A 10,664-nucleotide genomic window follows, 5' to 3' on the forward strand; every position below is an offset into this window, starting at 1 on the left:
CCCACAACCCAACAGCTCTGATGCTGTACTATGACTGAGCTTCACACTGGCCCAGGAGGACTTTTCCTCATCCTTCCAGCCTACTTCAAAGATGCTGCCGACGATCACTGTTTACTGTTAGAAGCACAGGTTCTGACTCTCAGCACCCACGATTTTCCAAGTCCCCCGAGGTGAGGACAGTGTTTGCCACTGGGGCACAATATGACCCGAGGCTTGGGCCTGAGGACAGCACTGGGAGAGAGGGGAAGCCAGCCAGTGGGAATCTGGACCAGCAATGGCCAGCAGGAGGTGAAGGAGGAGAGAAAAAGTGGATCTGCAGCAGTGGTGGCTCAGGAGCACAATTTATGGCCTCAGTATACACTCAATCTCAAAAGGACTCTGCAATGAAAATTTGGGGGGCGGGGAATGACCTTCAGGCTTTAAAAGGTCTCAAATCAAAGGAAGACTAAATTATAATTCATCAAAAGCCTGATCTAGGAAGGGGCCTTGGGTTCTCTGGTAGTTAGAAAGTCTGTTTCCAAAATATGCTTTGACCTCAGCATTCCAGGAGTTGAAGTTTAACTGAATCTCAAGGTTTTGGACTTAAGCCATTGCAGTGGGTATTCCTTAAAGCCTGCACTTGTCCCCTTGGGGTTCATGAAAGGGGCCATAAAACACACAGCAAACGTGGCACTCCTGCCTAGGGTGGAAATGCCATCTAAAAATTTGGAAAATAAAACACTGCTCAAAAGTTTAAAACACAATTACATAATGGAATAGAAGACAAAATTCACAGATTTTAAACATTTAATTCGAGCTATTGAAAATATGGGTTTTGAGATGTACCTTGATTGAAATATTTAGGGGCATTGTATTTCCTAAATTGCTGTGTGACATTGAACAAGTTTCCTCAACTCTCTGAGACTTGGTTTTCTCATCTGTACAACAGGGAGTGACTTGGACTCCACCTTTTCCCGAGCCTCAGAGTTTAGTCCACCACGCTTTTCTTTGTATTAACGTCACCAGTCTATCTCTTTCCTTATATATCAGACAGCTCCTCCAGAGAAATAGAACCAGTGTACATGTTTATGTTAGACTGATGTCAAGGAGCTGGCTCAAGTCTGACAGTTGTAGGGCAGCCCCACGGGCTGGAAACTCAGCCAGCAGCTCTTGAAATAGAATTTATTCTTCTCTTAGAGATGTCAACTTGTGTTTTGAAGCCCTTTCTAATGTTGCATGAAGCCCATGTGGATTGTTATTGTTCGGTTGCTAAGTCGTGTCTGACTCTTTGCAACCCCATGGACTGCAGCACGCCAGGCTCCCCTGTCCCCCACTATCTCACTGGAGCTCGCTCAGATTCATGTCCATTGAGTTGGTGATGCTATCTAACCATCTCATCCTCTGCCACCCCCTTCTCCTTTTGCCTTCAATCTTTAGCATCTGGGTCTTTTCCAATGAGTCGGCTCTTTGCATCAGGTAGACAAGTATTGGAGCTTCAGCATCAGTACATTATTGAGGGTAATTTCCTTTAAATTAACTCACTGTAGATGCTCAGTGCTTCCACAAAATACCTTCAGAACAACCCCTAGGTTAGTGTTTGATGAAATGATTCAGACTGTTGTCCAGTAAGGTGACATGTGCCTACCAGCTATGCCTGGTGGTGGGGAGCAGGGCTGGTTTCATGGGTTAGCTCAGCCAGTGCTGTGCTTAGAAGGTCCCTGTACTTTTTAATTGTATATTTTAGTTTTGGGTTGTGCCGTGCAGCATGTGGGATCTTAGTTCCTTACCCAGGGATCCAACCCATGGCGCCTGCACTGGAGTATGGAGCCTTAACCACTGGACCAGCAGGAATGTCCCAGAAGGCCCTTGTGCTTGGTTGAGTGCTCTGTTGTCACCCTCTTGAAATTTGTGTTTTAATTGAAGTATAATTGTCTTCTTGAAATTCTTTATCGTCTTGCGCTGGGCCCTGTGATTCACATAGCCTGTCCTACTGAAGGTGTAGTTTTTGCCCTTGAAACCATGGCCTCGGATCTTGAACCAGTCTCTCTGGGGAAGCTGAGTCCATGGGGACTGACCAGGTCTCCATGGCTGTGCCATTTCCCTGACACTTCATCACACACTTCCTGGCTTGGCTATTTAATGTCCTATGAATGTTAGTCTTGCTTCCCTGAATTAGAATATACATTGCTTTACTTTTATTGGTGTAGAAATATATATAATATAGAATGTACCGTGTTAACCATTTTTCAGTGTGCAGTTCAGTGGCATTAAGTGCATTCACTGTATTTTATTTTTTCATATTTATTTATTTATATGGCTGTACCGGGTCTTCATTGCAGCATGTGGTATGGATTGAACCTGGGCACCCTGTGCTGAGACTGGACACCAGGGACGTCCCAAAGACATTCACTTTATTGTGAAGCCATCACCAGTCTCCAGAATTCTTCATCTTCCCCAACTGGAAACTGTACCAGTTAAACACTGTCTCCTAGCCTCCCTTTCTCCCAACCCCCAGCACCCACTATTCTATTTTCTGTTTCTGAGTCTGAATATTCTAGGTACCTCATATAAGTGGAATCGTGCAGGATTTGTCTCTTTGTGACTGGCTTATTTCAGTTAGCAGAAAGCTTTCAAGGCTCATTAATTGTAGGATATATCAAAATTTCCTTCCTTTTTAAGTCTGAGTACTATTCTACTGTATGTGGAATATGAGGCCACGTTTTATTTATCCAGCCGCCCACCAGTGGACGTGTGGGTTGCTTCTACTCTTTGGCAATGGTGAACGATGCTGCTATGAGTATAGGTGTGCAAATATCTGTTTGAGTCCCTGCTTTCAGTTGTTTTGGGTGTATGCCCAGAAGTGGAATTGCTGGATCGTGTTTTATGTTTTTTGAGGAACCCTGTACTATTTTCCTTGGCAGCTGCACCATATTATTACAGTTTCACCAGCAATATACACAGATTCCAATTTCTCCATGTCCTTGACAACACTTGTTATTTTCTGTTGTTGTTTTGGAAAATAGTAATCCTAATGCATGTAAAGGGACATCTCATTGTGATTTTATTTTCATTTCCCTAATGATTAGTGTATGGATGTGAGAGTTGAATTGTGAAGAAAGCTGAGCGCCGAAGAATTGATGCTTTTGAACTGTGGTGTTGGAGAAGACTCCTGAGAGTCCCTTGGACTGCAAGGAGATCCAACCAGTCCATTCTAAAGGATATCAGCCCTGGGTGTTCTTTGGAAGGAACGATGCTAAAGCTGAAACTCCAGTACTTTGGCCACCTCATGCGAAGAGTTGACTCATTGGAAAAGACTCTGATGCTGGGAGGGATTGGGGGCAGGAGGAGAAGGGGATGACAGAGGATGAGATGGCTGGATGGCATCACTGACTCGACGGATGTGAGTTTGAGTGAACTCCGGGAGTTGGTGATGGACAGGGAGGTCTGGCGTGCTGCGATTCATGGGGTCGCAAAGAGTCAGACACGACTGAGCGACTGAACTGAACTGAACTGAATGATGAGTGATATGGAGCATCTTTTCATGTGCTTATTGACCATTCGTATATTTTCTTTGGAGAAATGTGTATTCAAGTCCTTTGCCCATTTTTGATTAGTTTGTTTTTGTGTTGATAAATTGTAGGGGTTCTTTGTATCTTCTGCATATTAACCTCTTATGAGACATATGATTAGAATATACATTTCTTGATCCAGGAGCCTGTCTTAAGGTTCTTTTAATTTCCCCCAAAGCACTTGGCACCTTGTAGATATTCAACAAAAGCTTTGTGAAATACTAGCCACAACATGTGGGAGGTCAGAGGCCACTTGAAACTGCAAAAGGAATATGAAGAGCATTTTCCAGGCAAGTCCAAGACTCTGGAGGGAAGCTGGGGAATCAAGGAGCCTTCTGTTCCCAAAGGATTACCTTGGAGATGGAGAGGAAGGAGCAGAGACTAGACTAAATGAACGCTTGGCCTTTATTAAAAAGAAGGCAAGGAAAGTCCCCCTTTCCAAACATCCCTGGAATAGACATGCTGCAGGTTGGGCTATGGGAGGTCAGGTGGACAAGTGGACCCCCTGAAGAGAACAGTCCCAGGGCAGGGCACATGCCTCTGAGCATCTGAAAGACCCTGGAGGGTGAAAGGAAGCAGGGCACAGCACACACGACCTCTATGTCTAAACGTATGCTGGTGGGACTCCTCCTTATGAGGGTAGGCAGGGTGACCCCTGGAGCTCCAGACATCCAGCCAGCAGGTGGAACCTGTGAATGGCCGAATCCTTACCTCCTAGATACACAGAATGTTTGGGGGCTTCTCTGTGTCCTGGGAACAGGATGTGGTGACTGCAGGCTTGGGCTAAGAGGATGCTGCTGGAGAGGTAAAGGGATTTGGTGCTCTTCCTTACCTAGGGTGTTGTGAGGATGAAGGAGGTAGGGGATGCCCAGACCCAGGTTCCTTGCTGTGGGTCAGAGAAGCTGTGGGTGTCCTGGCAGAGGGCCCCAGGGGAGATGTCTGTTCCCCATCAGGACAGCGGGACACTGAGCCTTCAGCCCTGTGGGAGGTGGGCCTGGAGGTGGGATGAGGTGGGCTAGACTTGTTTTCTGTTTGTGCTTCAGTAGAACACTTTCTCCAGATAGGCGTTCAGGAACATCCCCGTGGGGTCCAGCTTTTCTCGGATGGCACAGAACCTCTGGAAGGCCGGGTACATTTTCTCAAAGTCCTTCCGGGTACAGTTGTGGGCCTGAGGAAGCAACCGGAGACAACAGGCCTTGTTTCCCGGAGCCGGCATTTCAGCGGGGCTGCAAACCTGTGTCTGTGTGCCTGCATGTGTGATCCCCCATCCCTTGGCACACACAGAGCACATGCGTGCAGGTATATGCATGCACACACTCATAAACCAACATGCGTGTACCACACCCATGTCTGCATGTATGCACATGTATACATGCATATAGGCTCATGCACAAACACATGTGTTATGTGTGTGCACATATGCACACACATACATGCATGCACATACATATAATGTGAAGAGCCCAAACAGGAGGGAGGAAGTTCTTGGAAAGCAGAGAAGGAAGCGGTTAAAATGCAGTATTAAAGTTCCCGTTCCATTTGCCATCGGGCAGTGGAGGGGGCTCTGGCCCCAGTTCTACTGCTAATTAGTAAGTCCCATCATCTCTGAGAGACCCCTAGTTTCCTGTCTGCTGAATGGACTCATTGCCTTAGCCTGCTTATAGGGTTTCTATGAGAATTAAATAAAATGAAAAGTGAGCACTAAAAACTCGAAGGGAACTACAGTCACTGGGCTGCTGGAACATGAATGTAGAGAAGCTGGTTTAGTTGAGGTGGTGGAGGTCCTCCTTCCTCTGACTTGCTCAGCTCACAGTTTCCCCAGGAGGTTGGAGCCCTGGGCAGGCAGGACAATAGGGAAGAGAGGCGCCCTCTGGTGGAAGCCCTGGCTCACAGTAGCTGCCCAGCTCCCACCCATGGTGAGGCTCCAACAGACGCGTCTTACCTTGGCCCAGTGGGGCCTGCCTCCCACCTTCTTCATGATGGTCTCATAGGCCAGCCAGTAGTCCAGCCGTGGTACGTCCTTGCCATAGGGCCTGAGGAGGGGGCAGAAGGAGGTGAGGCTATGCTCTTGTCTTGTGTGGTCTCACCCATGGTTATCAGGCATCTTGCCCAGCACTTGTCCACACAGCACAGATGGCAGTGACTCAGCATCCTGCAGCTTTTGCTCAGACGGATTTGGAAAAAGTTTACAACCTCTTACATATATTTTAACTGTCAACTGAAAGTTGCTGTATTTTTGTTGTTGTTCAGTCATTCAGTCATGCCCGACTCCTTGCAACCCCATGTGTATGAGTGTGAATAATTTTAAATTAATACATTTTTTCCCTCTGTGTGTGTGTATATATACACACACACTTATTTGGGCTTCCCTGGTGACTTAGTGGTAAAGAATCCACCTGCCAATGCAGGAGATGTGGGAGACATGGGTTGGGAGGATTCCCTGGAGGAGGAAATGGCAACCTACTCCAGTATTCTTGCCTGGAAAATCCCATGAACAGAGGGAAAATCCTATGAACAGAGGAGCCTGGTGGGCTACAGTCCATAGGGTTATAAGAGTTGGACATGACTAGTGACTAAGCATAGCACATACAGTTATTTAAAGATTTGAATTTTAAATCTAAATAGTTTAAAATGTAAATTTTAAAAATTTAATGTAAAGATTATTTAAAAGATATATACAAAAAATCTTAAATAAATAGATATATAAATATTTCTATCAGAATCACCTCATTTGATGTATGGAAATCACAGCCAATATAACCTAGTTGGTCAGTCCTTGCTGCAAAGTCAGACTTACTGACAGAGAAGAATCAGAACTCACAAAAACTCAAATGTTATGATGCAGCCCCCAGGCGAATTTTCTTGCTTCTGAATTTGCATTCACAGGCAGGGACAAAATGGACAGACATCTTGAGGACTGAGCCAGGCCCTAAGTTTGTCCCTGCGTGAAATAAGCTGCCTTCTGTTCAGTGTGGGTTTCTGAAATTCTCTTTTCTGGCTTCCGGACCCCACTCCAGGGTAGCGCCCTCTTAAATTGTCCCTTGGGATCCCCTGAGTTTGGGGGTATTTTACAGATGGGAGAAATAAAGCATAGTAAGATTCAGGCTGGGTGAGAGGTGGTCTGTTTGTCTTTTACAAAGTCAGGGAAGGACTAGTATCAGTGGTGGATGGGAAGGAAGATAGATGTGTCTTAAGCAAGGAGTTTTAGAAAAGATGAGTTTCTTAAACTGTGTGTGTCCTTAAGCCTCACATGGGAGGTCATTGCCCAACCAACTCAGGAAACAGTAACAAAGTATGAGCGTAAGGTGTCTGCCTATGGCCCGGCGGAGCTGGCTAGATGGGCGCCGTGTCCAGGCATAACTCTGTTTTCTGCTGAACTGAAACCTGGCCTCACAGTCCTTCTCAACCCAATGTTCCGGGCTCTCAGAATCATTGCCTAGGGCAGCACATGAGACAGCATAAACTTGTCATTCCTTAATATCAGTTTTGCAAAGGGTAGCTTTGCATATTAACATTAATATTAACATTTGCCTGTATTCTTTTTTTTTTCTTTTTTCTTTTTTATTCTTTTCATTTTTTTTTAAATTTTATTAATTATTTTTTTCTAAATTTTTAAAAGAAAATCCATCCTGAACCCTCCTCCCTCCTCCCTCCCCATACCATCCCTCTGGGTCATCCCAGTGCACCAGTCCCAAGCATCCAGCATCGTGCATTGAATCTGGACTGGCATCTCGTTTCATACATGACATTTCACATGTTTCAATGCCATTCTCCCAAATCTTGCCACCCTCTCCCTCTCCCACAGAGTCCATAAGCCTGTTCTATACATCAGTGTCTCTTTTGCTGTCTCGTATACAGGGTTATCGTTACCATCTTTCTAAATTCCATATATATGCGTTAGTATACTGTATTGGTGTTTGTCCTTCTGGCTTACTTCACTCTGTATGATAGGCTCCAGTTTCATCCACCTCATTAGAACTGATTCAAATGTATTCTTTTTAATGGCTGAGTAATACTCCATTGTGTATATGTACCACAGCTTTCTTATCCATTCATCTGCTGATGGACATCTAGGTTGCTTCCATGTCCTGGCTATTATAAACAGTGCTGCGATGAATATTGGGGTACACGTGTCTCTTTCCCTTCTGGTTTCCTCAGTGTGTATGCCCAGAAGTGGGATTGCTGGATCATAAGGCAGTTCTATTTCCAGTTTTTTAAGGAATCTCCACACTGTTCTCCATAGTGGCTGTACTAGTTTGCATTCCCACCAACAGTGTAAGAGGGTTCCCTTTTCTCCACACCCTCTCCAGCATTTATTATTTGCCTGTATTCTCAGTCACTCAGTTGTGTCTGACTCTTTGTGATCCCATAGGCTATAGCCCACCAGGCTCCTGGGATTTTCCAGGCAAGAATACTGGAATGGGTTACCATGCCTTCCTCCAGGGGAATCTTCTGGACGCAGGGAATTGAACCTGTGATTCCTGCATTGGCAGGTGGATTCTTTACCACCAGAGGAGCCCATTACGTATTACATATTAATTAATAGTACATATTAATAATATCTCCAATAATAACTAACAATTATAATTATTATATATAAATAAAACAATTCTAATTAACAATAATATTATATATTAATTAACATTAATGACCACATTAACACAGTACAGCTAGAAAGGGTAGTTGCTGGAACGGGAAGGAGAGAGACTATTTTCTGCTGCTAGGACCAGGGAAGTCTCCCTGGAGAAGGTGGCATTTGAACTGGCCTTGAAAGCTGGGGAAGGAGGGAGGGGCCCTTCGAAGCGCAGGGACCTGCTTCCGCAGCCCCGCCCCTTCACTACCGCCTTCCCCAGCCCCGCACCGCCCCGAGCGAACCACTCACCTGTACATGATGATGTTCATGTAGCAGCTGTCGCGCTGGAAGCAGGGGCTCAGCAGGATGTCGTCCCCGCGAGTGAAGCGTACCTCCACGGGGTAGTGGGCCACTACCTTGGGGTTCGCCTCCAGCATGGCCTTCAGCTCCAGCAGGGCCTCTTTGGTCTTCTCTCTGCCCTCGGCCCAGGGTGGGAGAGGGGATGGAACCCAGACCTGAGGAAGGGGCCTCCGGAGATGTCCCATGAGGCTCAGCATGGCCCCCAGGAAGCCCCTTCCTCATGGCTTCTGCTCTTAAAGTCCTTCTCACAGAAGCAGAGAGCTACCTCCTGCTCCTGCTCCAGCCCCCAGGACCCCCACCCAATTGGAGGCTCTCCTCAGGTCTCTTTTCTGGCCACAGCTGTCCCAGGCCGTGGCCTCCTCTTCTTCAGATAGGATCAAGCCACTCTGATGCCAAGATTCCTACGTTTTCTAATAGTCCAGCCCTGAGAGTCTGGTGGCCCCAGCCCCTGAACACTGTGACAGAGGGATCTCCTGAGCCCTGATCCCCCTTTTCCTGGAGAAAGACAAAGAGGGGCAATTCAGAGAGGAAGCTGCAGTGAGTCGGGTACAGACCTAGCCTCCGTCTCAAGAGGGTCCCTCCCCATGAAGAGGCCCCCAGCCTGCCAGGTGGGCTCTGCTAACGGAGGGACTGAACACAGGGTACAGTCTTTCAGAAGAACCAGATGCTGGCCACAAAGCCCTATGTTTCAAATCTAAACCTGCTCTCCCAGCCTCATGGCTGGAGAGGGGCCAATGGGGAGAGTGGAGTGGATCCCCTGGCTGGTTTCCCGAGAGGCACAATGGTGCAAGGACACTGAACGGGGATTTGGAACTTTCCGTTTCCCCCAGAAATAACAGGTAGGATGGGGAGCCTGGTTGGCAGTGCATAGGCTATGAGCAGGACCCAAAGGGAGCTATATGTTGCTGACCCACCCGCAGGGTGGCCCACTCGGCCCTTACCTGGGGATGGCCCAGTCCTGGACATGCTGCTTGAAGCGGCACTCGTAGGTGAAGATCTTATGGCTGAGGTTGCAGTTTTCCTTCTTCCCGTTGAACAGGAGCCAGAAGAAAAAGCGATTGATCCAGCCCACAAGGCCTGGCAGGAAGGTGCTGGGGGGCAGGGCAGAGGGGTCATGATCATCAAATTATCCAGCGGTTAAGTACTGGCTGTGTTGTGGGCAGTGGACCGAGTCCTTTACAAACCGGGGCTTCGTTCTCTACATCCTGTGCCACATGTGCTAATCTGCAGCCTGGAAATCCCTCCAGGGAACCTGAAGATCCCCCTGCAACACTCTCTCTGTGGCTGCCCAGGGCTCCAGTTATGGATTTTAGCCTACGTTTTATTCTTCTCTCCCTCTTTAATGACTAGGTTGTTTTTAGTGTTAGAGTGTTTCATCTTAATCGTGATTTAAAAGGAAAAAAACACATAAAATTTAGCCTCTTAACCATTGTTTAAGTGTGCAGTTCCGTAGTGTTAAGTATATTCACATCACTGAGCAGTGGATCTCCAGAATCTTGCAAAACCGAAACTCTTGTCTCCATTAAAAATTAACTCCCCATTTTTCCCTCCAGCCTCCGGCAACCTCCATTCTTCTCCCACAACCTTCCATACTTCCCGTCTCTGTGAATTTGACTGCTCTGGCTGCCTCGTATAAGTGGAATCCTCAATATTTGTCCTCTTACGTGTCTGGCTTATTTCAGTTTTCATCATGTCTTCAAGATTCGCTCACATTGTAGCCTGTGTCAGAATTTCCTTCCTTTTTAAAGGCTGTCTGGTTTTCCATTGCATAGCTATATGTCCCATTTTGTTTAGTCATCAGTTGGATAGTTATGTTCACTTTTTGGTTGTGAACACAGATGTGCAAATGTCTCTTTGAAATTGTGCTTTCAGTTCTTTCTGACATATAGTCAGAGGTGGAATTGCTGGGTCATAAGGGAAATTCTGTTTTTAACTGTTTGAGAAACCTCATACTGTTTTCCATAGTGGCTACACCAGTTTATATTCTCACCAACAGTGCATGCGTCCTAAGTCGCTTCCAACTCTCTGTGACCCTGTGGACTGTAGCCCGTCAGGCTCCTCTGTCCATGGGATTTCTCAGGCAAGAATACTGGAGGGGGTTGCCATTTCCTCCTCCAGGGGATCTTCCTGACCCAGGAATCGAACCTGTGTCTACTGCATTGGCAGGCGAGTTCTTTACCACC

General features: G+C 46.7%; 1 protein-coding gene across 2 annotated transcripts in view; it reads right to left on the reverse strand.

The window, feature by feature from the left end:
• Positions 1-3,935: 3,935 nt before the first annotated feature.
• Positions 3,936-10,664, reverse strand: part of LOC104988715 (L-gulonolactone oxidase) — a 26,088-nt gene continuing 19,359 nt past the window's right edge. For both annotated transcript variants that reach the window (XM_010840139.1, XM_010840138.1), the window contains 4 exons: positions 9,423-9,572; positions 8,431-8,595; positions 5,491-5,581; positions 3,936-4,716 (listed from right to left, as the gene is read on the reverse strand). In XM_010840139.1, the coding sequence (XP_010838441.1) occupies positions 4,588-4,716; positions 5,491-5,581; positions 8,431-8,595; positions 9,423-9,572 (535 nt within the window). In that variant the 3' untranslated portion in view covers positions 3,936-4,587. The remainder of the gene's footprint in view (positions 4,717-5,490; positions 5,582-8,430; positions 8,596-9,422; positions 9,573-10,664) is intronic.

The sequence above is a fragment of the Bison bison genome, unplaced genomic scaffold (genome assembly GCF_000754665.1).
Source record: "Bison bison bison isolate TAMUID 2011002044 unplaced genomic scaffold, Bison_UMD1.0 scf7180017864141, whole genome shotgun sequence".
Lineage (NCBI taxonomy): Eukaryota > Metazoa > Chordata > Mammalia > Artiodactyla > Bovidae > Bison > Bison bison.